Source organism: Lycorma delicatula, chromosome 1, assembly GCF_047948215.1.
Source record: "Lycorma delicatula isolate Av1 chromosome 1, ASM4794821v1, whole genome shotgun sequence".
In the NCBI taxonomy this organism is placed as follows: Eukaryota; Metazoa; Arthropoda; class Insecta; order Hemiptera; family Fulgoridae; genus Lycorma; species Lycorma delicatula.
The window spans coordinates 253205731-253219681 of NC_134455.1; the positions used below are offsets into that span (position 1 = coordinate 253205731).

Genomic DNA, 13951 nt, shown 5'->3' on the forward strand with positions numbered 1-13951 from the left:
TGTGATTATTCATATAGTAACTTCTATTACCTTAGTAATGCTGCGCATTTCGTTCGTTAATGCAGTAACCTAACAGTAAGTACAAATCAAAAAATACCTTACTCATAACAGCTTATTGTAAAAACAGCTTGTTGTATTAACTTACTGAGAGTTACTTTTTTTACTTCCTTGTTCGAAGTAAAGAAAAGAAGTATTGTGATCGCGAAAAAGTTCGGTTTTCAGATTTCAACGGAAATATCCATTTTGACCATCCCTGAATCCATTTTGACTAGTTTTTACGTGACGTTTCTACGTACGTACGTATTTATCTCGCATAACACAAAAATGATTAGCAGTAGAATGTTGAAAGTTTGGATTTAGAAGTGCTGTAACATCTAGTTGTGCACCTCCCATTTTTATTGCAATCGACTAGACTAAAATTGTCCAAAAAGGCCCAAAATCCAAAATATTTGGATTTTGGACTTTTTCTTAACTGTAGTAATATACCCTCATTGAAAGCTTTTCAACGATAATATCATAACTGGTACTTATTTTTATTGGTTCCAGAGTTATAAACAAATAAAATTTTAATTGATGAAATATTTGGATCAGAGAATGTAAAGACTTTATTTCATAACATTTACATTTACAATATCGTTACTACTTTATCTAGAACAATCAAAACATCACTGATTGATAGCTCCTGAGAAGGTATTTCCTCCAGATTATCATCCTTTTTCGTATTTTAAATTTCCAAGGGGAAAACGTTAAAAAATAAGTTTATAACCACCGTAAAATTAACTACATAAACGTAGAGTAAGAAAGACGCTGTACAGCAGTAGAAAAACAATCTACACCGTATTCTAACTGTGACCAAAATTGAAAAGCATCAATGTCTCATGTAAAAAATTCATAGTGCCAAATTTCATTAAATTTATCCATTTAGCCTGGAGATGTCAAGTAAACAGCAGACCAACCTTCAGAGAGATACGAACCTTATACGTCCCTTACCTTTCTGTAGCCTTGTCCAATTGTATCCAAAATTGAATAGCATTAATGCCCTATGTATAAAAATCACACCAGTGATTGGATTATCTTCAGATTTATATGTTTGAGTTGTAGATGCCGTTTAATTTTGGTTAAAGAGGTGGGAGATATGGTACTTATTTTGTAGATGCAATGTTTCATTTTACACTTCAAATGTAAGTAGAGATTTACTTCTTGTATTAATACAACGATTGCATTCGGATTAAATTACTGTACAGCGTAGTTCTGAAAATAAATTATAAGCATCTGATTATTTTATTTTTTTGTTTTTGTAAAGAAAAGTTCACGTTTCAGGCACAGTGGGGCGTATTAATAAAGCATGAAAAGATAAAACAAGCAGGTTTTGAATTCAGATCAATGGCATGAAAATACCTAGATTGATATGATACCCATTCTTTTGAACGTACTGTTTGTAGGTCAGATAAAAGGGGACGTTCATGGAAGACTATTAAAAAGATAAGAGCGATTAAGAATCCAGAAGTATCAAAAATGATAGCATATTTTTTTACTTTTAGTTTAGACTGAAAATAAAACAATTTATTGTAAACTTTTTCTAGTTCATGTTAATAATATAAATTTAAATAATTTTACCTAAGGACATTCTAACGGAAAATATGTCAGATTTAAAAATGCGATTTCAGACACAATTACACGCGTTTACCTACGATTGCGCAATCACCTACTCAAACTGGTTTTTAACAAATATTTTTTTATACTTATTTAACATCTTTAACCCAAATACCGGATGAACTTTAAATTAAACCGAAAATAGTTATAATTAATATTTTTTTACACTTTTAATTATATATATTTTCTTAAAAATTTAAACAAAATCACGTACTTTGGATCATACATATACAAAAAAAGAAAATAATATTAATTAGAAGAACGATTAAAGCGTAAAATAGTTTCACGAAATGTTGTGTTTAATAAACACAATCGTTGATATTTATCTAGACTAGACTTTTATATTTCCTCTTTGTAAAATAATTCTCAAGAATTCAAAAAGTATTGTTTTATAACCTGTAATTCATATCAGTTGAGCGTTATCATGTATTACAGATTAATTCATATAGATTATTAAATTAAATTATTTTTTTTAATTAATTAATAAAAATTGAACTACATATACAGAATAAATTTCTTCAATATCTTTACAGCCTTCTTGAAGCAAAGAATAGAACAGGTCCAAATACTCGGTAAGATATCTGTCTTAAACAACCCCTAGATAATCTGTAATCGAATTCAACGTTCTCAGAATTACACGTATAGTCGGTCTCTATTTTCTGATAAATATTTATGTAAAGAAGGATTTGACAACACCATGGATTCGGTATTTTCCATCGATAGTAAAAATATTATTATTTTACTAACCAAAATTAAAAAAAAAAAATCCTGCAGTGTTAATAAAAAATTTCAGTATTGATAAAAAAGTTCTGCATTGATTATGTCACCAGAATTTTAAAGAACCGATTCTCTAAAACTACGATTTGCAACAGTAAAAAGTAAGGTACATCTTAAAAGAAACGCAAAATCGATATTTTTGGTTTGTCAGAATGGTCAATGTAAGGTTACTATGAGTGCTGAAAAAAGAAAGGACAACCGCTACAATCATGGTAAAATAATATAAAGAGGTTTGAAAAAATAAGAGTTACAAATACAAATCACATAAGACATTAGAGTTATTAAATATGTGTAGTCCTCTTCTGTGGGAGGGTTATAGGTTATCCCTTAATTCATAAATAATAATAGATAAACAAAAAAATAATTAATTAAACAGAAATAAACAATTATATTTAACAAATTAGTGCATTACGATTAATTATATTATTCGATCATAGAAAGGAAAATATATTTATATTCATATATTATATATATTTAAAGAAGTATACACGTGCGCGCGCATAATTACATACGCGCGCGCGTACGATATAGTTTATTATGATCTTTTCAGATATTATTTCTACACGATTTTTCATCAGAAAATCTGTTTCAAAGGAAACAAACTCCCGCAGTGTTTTCCTAAAATTTACCCCACTTACATGAATCGTGAAATACGCAGTAATTTTGCATTAAAATTTCAATTAATAGTAGAATACGAGTATGATAAAAAAAAATGTAGCTCATCTGTTATTCCTTGATTTTATCAAAATATTGATACAAAAATCTGGGAAATAATCAGTAAATTTTTCATATAATATCGCATTTAATATAGCGTTTATTTATATAAGTGTAGCCATATAGTTTTCATGTATGTAGTTTATACTTTTAATGATATAGTCTAAAACTTAACAATAAAAACTATTATTATAGACCTAAGTAAATTTTTGTTATATTAATTCATGAACAAAAGGTTTTTTGGCCTCACAATTTGTTTATTTAGAATCGGTTCAAAATATGGAACTACAAATAAATCGTAATACAAAATCACATGGTGACGGGTTCTAGCGAACACCCTCAATAAAACTACATGTACATTAAGATTAAATAAATTATTACATACAGGTTAAGGTATAAATTTTATAAGTACATATATATATATATATATATATATATATATATATATATATATATATATACTCAAATAGGTACATGCTCACAAAGGACTAAAGAAAATCAAACAAAAAAGATTTATAACATTATTAAACAATAGAAAAAGATAAAAAAATAACATAACAAGCTCATGGAGACAAATGGAAAGAGGCTAGGTTTCTCAAGGCATAGAAACATACTCATATAATTGATATTGAAAGAGATTAAAAATCAGATTGTTTTAAGTCCAGCACATGTAGGTTTTCAATCACCGGACATTTTCGCTATTGTTTAGACTAACTGTTAGAAAGGTTACATTATTACCTAACCGCTGACCGTAATCTGAACCGAACCATTTGACCTCTTCGCGAATATAATGTAATTCTAGATAGTACTGAAATACTTCGTTCCATGAGAACCACGTGCCTCTATAATAGATCCTGCCAGTTAAGGAAATATATATTATAAAATGTAGTTAATAAATGTTTTAAATTGAATATTCTAAGCAGGGAACGTGGGTGGAGATAAAGTAAGAAAAAGATGTTATGAAGTGGAAGACATTAAACGGTATTTTATTAGTACCATTTAGCTCAATATTGTACATTATAATATCAGCTCAAGCCCTACTTTACTGTGTATGTGTATATATATATATATATATACAGAGAGTGCATTACGAAGTTTTCCCGGGATTTTCATAACCTATTCTACTCGTGAAAATAATGGAAACAGTTCGTATAAATACGTCCTAAAATGCTTCATTTGCGAGATACAGCTAGTGTAATATTTCGCTATGGGTTTCAGCCTATCCGGTGAAATGAGGTTTTACTGAAATTTTTAGGACTAATTGAGGGGCAGAATTAGTGGTTTCTTGGGATTTTTGATCTGAAAGATACAATTAAATTTATTCCAAAACCGTATCGGTAGTACTTTTTGAGAAATCTGTGGTGAAACAAATAAATTAAGGTAAAAAAACTTTATTTTTCATATTTGACTAAAATAACTTTGTTAAATGGGTAATAAACACATAACAACTCTTTTTTTAAATGTAGATATTTTAATTTTTAACCAAATAGTGTAAGATAAGTTGAATTTAAAAAAAGAAAGGTTTAAAGATCATTATACGTACCAGTTTATAATAAATGTTTAAAAATGAGCCTGCCATTTTCAACACGCTTCTGTAGTGCTTTTGTTCCTCTTTTTAGTTTAAGTCTGTCCTTTAAGTTGCTCAGCGCATCCATAAGACGGACAATTAATTCCTCACGAGAAATGTATTTTTGTTTTGCATACAATATTTTTCATCCATCCCCGGGCAAAAGTCTTAAGGTGTTAGATCAGGCAATATGGTGGCCAGCAATGTGGACCTCCATGACCTACCCATTTATCAGGGAAGTTATGATTTAAGTGGGTGGAAACAGCACATTTGAAGTGGGGAGGCACGCCATCGTGCTGGATGTATACTTTGTGTCTCGGTGCTAAAGGAACATCTTCAAGCAGCTGCGGCAATTTTTCTTGAAGAAAGTCCAAGTAGACCTTAACATTTAAGCAATCAGGTAATATGAAACAGTTGATTATGAAGAAGGCCGTACTATATATTGACGCTAAATCGGTGTTGAAAATTGTCTTCCATCGTTTCACAAGGACTTACTTCTGCCCATATCTGCTCATCGCATAAATTGCTGACGCCATCACGAGTGAAATTTGTAAAAAGCAAAGCATGCTTGTAGGGTTGTTGATTTGTATTACAACAGTTCCAGAACTCCAAGCGAAGCGGACCGTCTCCTGGAGAGAGATAAGGATAAAACTTGTTTTTTTTGTGTCCTCCAAACCATCGAATGCGAAACTCCGATCCGCTTAGAAAGACGTTGTATGATGACCCCTGAACTGCATGGATAATATTTTCATCAATAACAGCTTCGTATTGGACAGATCGTATGTAGCTGGGAAGAATACTAGGTAGTGAACCTGATTACCGAATATTTCCAAAAATCGCACTAGTTGTTTTCGGATCTGGAATCCTGGAACTCGGAAAACGTATTTCATATTCTACTGTAGCAGTTGTAGGATTACCATTACACAAACCCAAAATGAATTCCATACCGGGGTATTCCTCTCTTGTAATTGCTTTTTTGCCATTACTTCAATGGCAAATTGATCACCTTCAAACTAAAACTCACAGTAAACCTTTGCCAACGACAGCACAATTTCTGTCATTAATAAAAAAATTATTACCTAAATAATTTCTATTTATTTATTTTTATTTTATAATTGTGTAATTTACAGTTTTTTTTTAAACAGAAATTTTTAACAGCAAATTTTGTTTTAAAAAATCTTTCACATCATCAAAAATGAACTTGGTTTTTGTTTACCTTAAAAAAGTACATTTCTGACAAATATAGTAATGTATTGCTTGTAAAGAAATGTAGAATTTTTCTAACTTTTCTTTGATTTATCTTACTTATATCATTTTGTTCAGAATTAAATTTTCTACAAGTCTGTTTAAAAGTTTTATGTGTTTATTGTCCATTTAATAAAGTTACTGTACGTTAAACATAAAAACCAGGGTTTTTTAACCCAAATTATAGGCTCACACCCCAACTTTCTCAAAACTACAAGAGATACGGTTCTAAGGCGAACCGTATCTCTTAACTAACATCCTAAAAATTTCAAAATGATCTCATTTCATGGGGTAGCTGAAATCCAAACGAAATTTTTCACTAGCCGATTCTCGCAAACGAAGCATTTTAGAATATATGTTACAAGAACTTTTTATATTATTCTTCTCACGAGTTGAATGGGTTATGAAAGTTTCGGAAGAGCTTCGTGACACACCGTGTGTAAATATATATATATATATATATATATATATATATATATATATTTAATAATGTAGTACTATCAGTGATAAAAATAACAACAAATACACTTTACAAATTAGCAAAATTAATAGAGTTCACTGATAGTATAAATAAATTAATGAGTTATATATTTTTATGGAAATAATATTCAATTTATTATGTGGAATTTAGTATTAAATGAGAATTAAATTTTTATAAAGTTAAAATGTAAATGTAGCCAACAGAAAATGATATTTGAAACAGGTAATCCAAAAAATACCCTGTGCTACAGAACAGTTTTGAGCCCAACTTGCCGGTTTTAACATTGCGGCCAATTAAAAATAATAATAATAATGCTTTACATTTCCATTAAAGGCAGAAAACGTTTTTTTGCATTAACTTCATTTAACAATAGGAATTGAAATAGGGTTGTGACAAAAAAAAGAATTTCCATTAAAACGATGAGAAATTCTCAATCGTCGTTAAAATTGTATGCCGGTTTACCTAAGCATAAAATGAAGACAGCGTCGTACTTCAAATACGTATCGCTGTGTAACGTTTAGAGTGGACTGCATTCTTCACTACCAGATGGCTGTGATAGATCTCATTGTTAGATGTTTATTAAAAAAAAAAGTTTAATAAAGAACAAAAAAAAACGAGTTTTAAATGTTACCTATTGATGAAACCATAAAGAAAAATTAATTTAAATGTTTAGCGACAATCACAATTTTTTTGTTGAGTTTATCCATTATTTTTTGCGTTAGTATATTTTTATCTTTTATGTTTTATCAAAGTTATGGAATATTGAAATTGCATTATTATCAGGAAAACAGACAAACAACGGTATTTTTTATTTGTAATTTTCAACAGTTCGTACATTTTCTTCAATTGCAATTCACAACTGCAGTACAGAAAAGAACAAGATCTAAAATATACTTAAATTTTAAAAGAATTCTTTCATTAGTAGTTCAAATTACAAATCCAATTCTTCAAAGCGATACTTATTCAATAGAATTGAATAAGTATCGCTTTGAGGGACGAGCATCGTAGGAACAAGACTAAATGCTATAGGTACAACTATCGCTACCTAGCGTGTTTCAATCGACTAATACTAACTTCACTAAATGTAGTATAGTGTACTGTTACTTTACAAAAGCTAGCTATATAGTAAAAAAAAAAAAAAAAAATGTGCGGGGTTATTTTTAATACTAGTCTGCATTTACAGTACGTTAAAAAAGTACAAGAAAATAATGTCATCTACATAAATAAAAATGTAGATGTTCCTTTGTTCAAAATCTTAAATTTCTGAAAGTTCTTCAACAATTGGTTTGAAATTTTGACACAACGTTGCATTCGAATACGGGTGTTTTTATATACTTACTATTTATGTACCTAAGATGTCACACCTGTGACAGGTAAAAACATGCTTTTTTGCAAAAAACAACGCTATCTGTTGGACGTAAAAGCAACACATATAATAAATATTTTATGATTCCATTTCAGTGGTTCCGATGTGTGTGTCCGCTATAGACTAAAAAACTACTGGTTCGATTTACACGCGGGGAAAAAGGGAGAAAGGGAAAAATTGGAAAAGGGAAGAAAGGGAAAATGTAAAAAAGAAAAAGAGGAAAATGGTAAAAAGGAAATGGAAAGGGGAAAGTAGAAAAGAAAAATGGAAATAGAGAAAGGGAAATAAGAGAAAGAAAAATATGGGAAGGAAATGGAAAGGAGGGAAGAGGGAAGAGGAAAGATAATATGGTAAAAATTATAATGGTAAAGGGGGAAAAGGGAATGGTTAAATTTTGTGAAATTCCTTAATGTTTATTTTCTTAATGTTTTATCAAACTTTGTAATAATTTAATCTATATATATATATATATATATATATATATATATACTCAAATCTAGCAACAGCCAAGCATTGCTGGGCTGTTAGTAAAAAATAATATTTATACATAAATCAGATACTGTATTGTATAAATAATGGTAAAATTGATTCATATAGTAGCTGGTAATTCAAAAATATGCTAAAGGAATTTTAAATTAGCATAATTTAAAAAAAAAAATCTAATAATGTAGCTAAAATAATAATTTTTTTTTTGTATTACGAAATCAATAAAATAAAACAAGCTCAATATTGCAAATAACAGTAATACACTTACTATTATCACAATAGTGATACACTTGCTATTTTTTTTTTTTTTTTTAATATTATTCTCTTTACCTAAATATGCTTTAGATTAATTTAGGAAAATGAATAAAAATACAGAATTTATGAATGAGCAATGAATAAAACAGTTTTTCAAATCATCATCGTTAGAATTTTCTATTTTCTACAAAATATTACATAACTGTAATACTAATAATATATATTGTACCACTTAATAAACATAACTGTATTCTTACTTTATGGAACAAAATTTTTATATTGTACCCAAATAATGTACTAATTTAGAAAAGTCAACTTCATGTTTTTACAGAAAAGCCATTGAAAATTAATTTTCTGTAATTTATATATCTTTACAATAAAAAGAAAATTTTTATTTCGTACAAAACGTATCGTAAGTTTCATAATTTAAATATAGTTTTTGAAAAACCAAAATATCGTAAATATGAGTATCTTAATAATAAAAAAATATTATGTCATTGATGATAGTTAGATTAGCTTAAGGATGTGTTGAATGATACTAGTTCATAGGATCAGTATTTTCCTTATATCTTCAGTTTTTTTAACAAATAGTGTCATGACCAAAATAATTATTTCTGAGAGGTTCCTGTTATCAATAATTAATACTTATAACGTCTACAAATCGACAGAATAAGATAAAGGAGAGTTTTATATTCATGTACTAGTGAAGAATTGTACCTGTTAATAAATTGAATAAATACACAACAAACGTTATTACTATATTCTATTTTTATTAATTATTTATGAAAGCGAAATGTGAATAAAAATAAGAATGCATAACAAAAATACTAAATACTCTTTATCTGTTGTTGCTTGTTGTTATGCTTTCCTTTTCAAATTGAAATATATAAAAAATAGTATAATTAATATTAAACGGAAAAAGTAAAGAAAAATCATACCATTTAAAAATTATTTCGACAGATACTACCTAATAAAAATCACTTATATATAATAATTAAAGAAACCATATATTTCTGTTAATATCACATTTCAGATTAATTTAGAAAAAATTAATTAGTAAACCTTCTTAGGTTTTTACTTTATGCAATATTTTTATAAAACATATTTTTATAAAAATTATATCAACACAATATTTTTTCCTTGCTTTCTTAAAAGAATTATAAAACGCAAAAAGTCTCTTGACTATTCTATCAGGTGCACAAAAAAGATGAACCCAAAGGAATTATATTATTTAATAAAAATGTAATCATTCAATTATTGTCAACTGTTATACACATTTTATATTGAAAACATTATTATTCTACTTTTATATATTAACATATTTTTTAATTCATTTTTTACAGTATTTTCTTAGTAAGTAAAACAATTACTTCGTATTTTCACTTTTTTATGTAAAATACTGTAGGTATATACCTAACAAAAGTAATTTTTTTCAATTTTTAAACTACTACTAATATTTTTTTTTTGTTTTAGGGCGTGGAAAAATGAAAAAGATGATGAGCATGATGATGATGGCTGGTGCTATGAAAATGATGATGTTAATACCGATTGCAGTTATCACATTATTCATGCTAGCTGGAAAAGCTTTTATTATTAGTAAGGTGGCTCTCGTATTAGCTCTCCTCATCACACTTAAGAAACTTTTGAGTAGTAAGAACGATCATGGTCACGAACATGGATGGTCATCTGGAGGAGGCCATGGAGGTTGGGATAAGAGAGCAATGAGTGGAGATAATGAATTAGCTCATGACATAGCTTACAGTGCATACAAACCAACTCAGTAATGTTTATTGTAATACCAGTACTAGCGAATCATAGCATTTCAGTCATAACTTCAAAATTATATTTTAGGTATTAGATATATTAAGTTCTGAACGAATTATTTATTTAATGTATGTGTTTTAAATCTGTTCACTATGTGAACTAGAGACAAAATTATGTAGGTTAAATTTATTCTTGTATTTGATTATTTATAATTTAGTAATATAATTTACTGTTTCTTCAAATTTTTTTACTGCTAGAGTTGATCAATTATTTCTTTTCTTCCATCAGAATATTCAAGTATACTTCTTAGGGAAAGGATTGATGCAATTAAAAATAAAAAAATATACGTTAAGAAATGATCAATAAAAGGTAATAAAACAAATCTTATAATTCTTATGAATTACTATCATTATTTTATGAATTCTTGTGAAATAATTTCTCATTAGAATATTTTTTAAATAATAAAAATAAGCTTCAACTTAAATGTAGTATATACATTTTTATTTAAACCTGTCAAAATTTTATTTTTTACTTAATACAATAAACTATTTCATTTTATTATTCTATAATTATAACCTAATTATTATTATGTATTTCTCTTACAGAAGGAAAAGGTTTAACAAAAATAAATAATATCCTTGCTGAGAAAAAGCATTGTATTTAATATTTAATTTTGACATTGTTCATGCACTGTTGCACAAAGGAAATATATACATTAATTTGTTTCTTTATCTCAATCTAACTTATGACTGAATCGCATGTAAAGCATATAAAGTTAAAAGAGGCATTAACAAAAATTGTTTCAATTAAGGTAACGAGGTTCATTATAAAAGCAGACCTTGTAGTGAACTGACCTGATGCACCACTCTAAATGCTGAATGTCACCTGCATTACGGTAAGCTTAGCCTGCTATCGAACATTAATAAGTCCTCTTCAATGAAGAAAGCAACTGTGATCTCAAACCTCATTTTTGGTAGTATAATTGAAACAGGACATGTTGAAACTGGCTATGCTGATTTTGAGGATGAACAATATCCTTTGTCATATTGTATTCAGCTTTTGCAATTATGTTAAAAAAAGTAGAATTTTTTAAATTATTAAATATGTTTGTCTTAATTTACCCCTGGATATGATGGATTATAAGCAGAAGATTAGTTGTGCTCAGTCAACTATATGTAAACGATTCGTTTCGTTTTCGGTTGCATGATTTCATACAAACTACAGGTATTATATAAATAGATTAATCAAAAATAAAAATTATTTATCTTTCTGTTCAACTGTGTGTTAAAAAATGAATTCTGTAAATTTTCTCCAACCCATCAAAACCTCATTTTTCAGTAAAAAACCAATTGTTTATAGTTAGAATTATTTATAAATTTGGAACGTAATTGTTAAATTTTTTTTTTTTTAATATAATAACTAAATTCAGTAAGAAAAAGTGCTCAAATTATGAAAAATTATTTCACATTAAAAATGGGCTGATAACTATCACTTTTTATTATATATTAACATTTTAATTTTAACAATAATAGTAGCGTTTCTTTTGTTCTGTCTTCAATCAACAGCCTAAAACATAAAAGGACTTGTGTTTAACAACACTGTATACTATACTATTACTACTATTACATTATACTATTATATTTATTATTTACTATACCATATTTAGTAGATTAAAACAGCTAATGAGAATTGTTGCAAAAATTCAATCGCAAGAAATTAGTTGTTTTCATATAGAAAAATGCTTTGTAAATGCTCTGTAAATTAGTCAATTTCATATTAAAAAATGAATTTGTAAAAAGAGGGTGTTGCTATAAGAGGTTTGTTAAAAATTGCATTATTGTAAAAATATATAAGCATCCTGCACTTGAATAAACGATATGTATCTCTTACTAATACTGTAAAAGAAATAAGTTAATTTTAGTGTTTGTATAACTTCAGTAAATAAAGTATTTCTTAAACTTCAATTAAATAAAATAATGCAGTTATTGTTATTACTTTACAGTTCACTGAATAAGTTTATATGAGTAACATTAAAAAAGAATTACCAGAATTGTTAATATATTTTGTTCAACGATTTTATGCAATAGGAAAAGATATTTTCTAAGTTCTTTAAATTTGGTAATTTTATGTCCAACCTATTTTTATTTTTTACAGAATGAACTAATTTTAAAGTATTTAAGCAAAAATGATAGTAAAGTCTCTTCAATATAAAGAAGTCAAACACTAAAATTAATTTTTTTGTATCAGCTGTGCCAAAAATTAGATTTATTTTGAATTTATTCTATTTTTAATGTTAATTTTACTTAAAATTATGTATTTCTTTTTGTATAATTACAATAATTGTTATGTAATTACATATTTAAAACCCCACGTTCTCATTATAGACGATGACATATTGACTTGAATGAAAACTACAAATGACTTAAATTTTACTTAAATAGAAACTGAACAAAACATGAACACTGTGAAAACGTGAAAAGTGAAATAAGCAAAAAAAAAAATTAGTTAATAAAAATATTTTCTAAAATATAATACAATCTCTGCATCCGCAGTCAAACTATTAATTACTAAAAGAAACATTGGTAAATAAATACAATACTTTTTGTTCATCCTATATTCCTATAATTAATTTCACAGTTTAATTTAAGATACGATTGACCAAGACGATTTTGATTAAGTATTACTAACCAGTATTTTGTGCAACAAAATCATTAATTACTGTAAATAGAAATTCTTGTAATTTGTATTATTTATGTCGTTTGTGTTTATTTATTAATGTTGTTAATTTTATTTATTTATTTATTTAATAATGTTGTAAGTTATATTTAGACCGTCTTTTGTTTGTTAGTAACTCTATAATAAATAGATTACTGAAATAAAATGTTGATTGTTAAAGAACTATTGTATGTATTTAATTTTCTATTACCTCCTACACCCTGTAGTCTATTCATTGTTTATACTTTTTTTGAATGCCAAGTCATATTGTGTTTTTATAGATTCAATCAATTTATAAAACCTTTTAATTTTTTTTACATTATTTTGGCTTCAGTTTTTACACTAATGAAATCAACAATATTAGATAAATAGAATAATTCATTTATATAAGCCTTTATTTTTAAAGCTTATATGAAATGCAAAAAAGAAGTAGGTTAGTATAAAGTTTAATAGGCTAGGCCAGTAATAAAAAAAAAAAAATGTTCTGCTGTCTCTTTTATTAAAAGCTTGAATTATTAAACATGAATTGAAGTGAATTAAACGGAATTTCACAAATTTATTCCATTTAAAAATAAAACAATGTAAGTAGAGAAAGTAATAAAAAAGAGATTACAGCTAAATTTTAATTTTTGTGCTAAATATAGAATTTTTTTTATTTTTAGTATTATTTATTTTTTTTAACTATTATTAGGAAAAATTAAATCAGTAATAAAATTAATAATAGAATCAAAAGATTAATATGTTAATCAGGTGTGTCACATGATGATTAATTGAAAAATAATTCAACTAATCATGAAGTATTTCATCAAGTTTTAAAACTTGATGAAATACTTCTGATAATTTTCTTTAGATTAGTGGTAAGCAGGATTATTTGATTTCAATGAGCCAAAACACAAACATAATGAAATGTCAACAATCCCAGCTAGAT

At 27.1% G+C, this 13951-nt stretch overlaps 1 protein-coding gene across 1 annotated transcript in view; it reads left to right on the forward strand.

Moving 5' to 3' along the window:
- Positions 1-13207, forward strand: part of LOC142330472 (uncharacterized) — a 34697-nt gene extending 21490 nt beyond the window's left edge. The window contains exon 2 of the mRNA XM_075375733.1: positions 10018-13207. Coding sequence (XP_075231848.1) covers positions 10018-10328 — 311 coding nt within the window. The 3' untranslated portion in view covers positions 10329-13207. The remainder of the gene's footprint in view (positions 1-10017) is intronic.
- Positions 13208-13951: the final 744 nt, after the last annotated feature.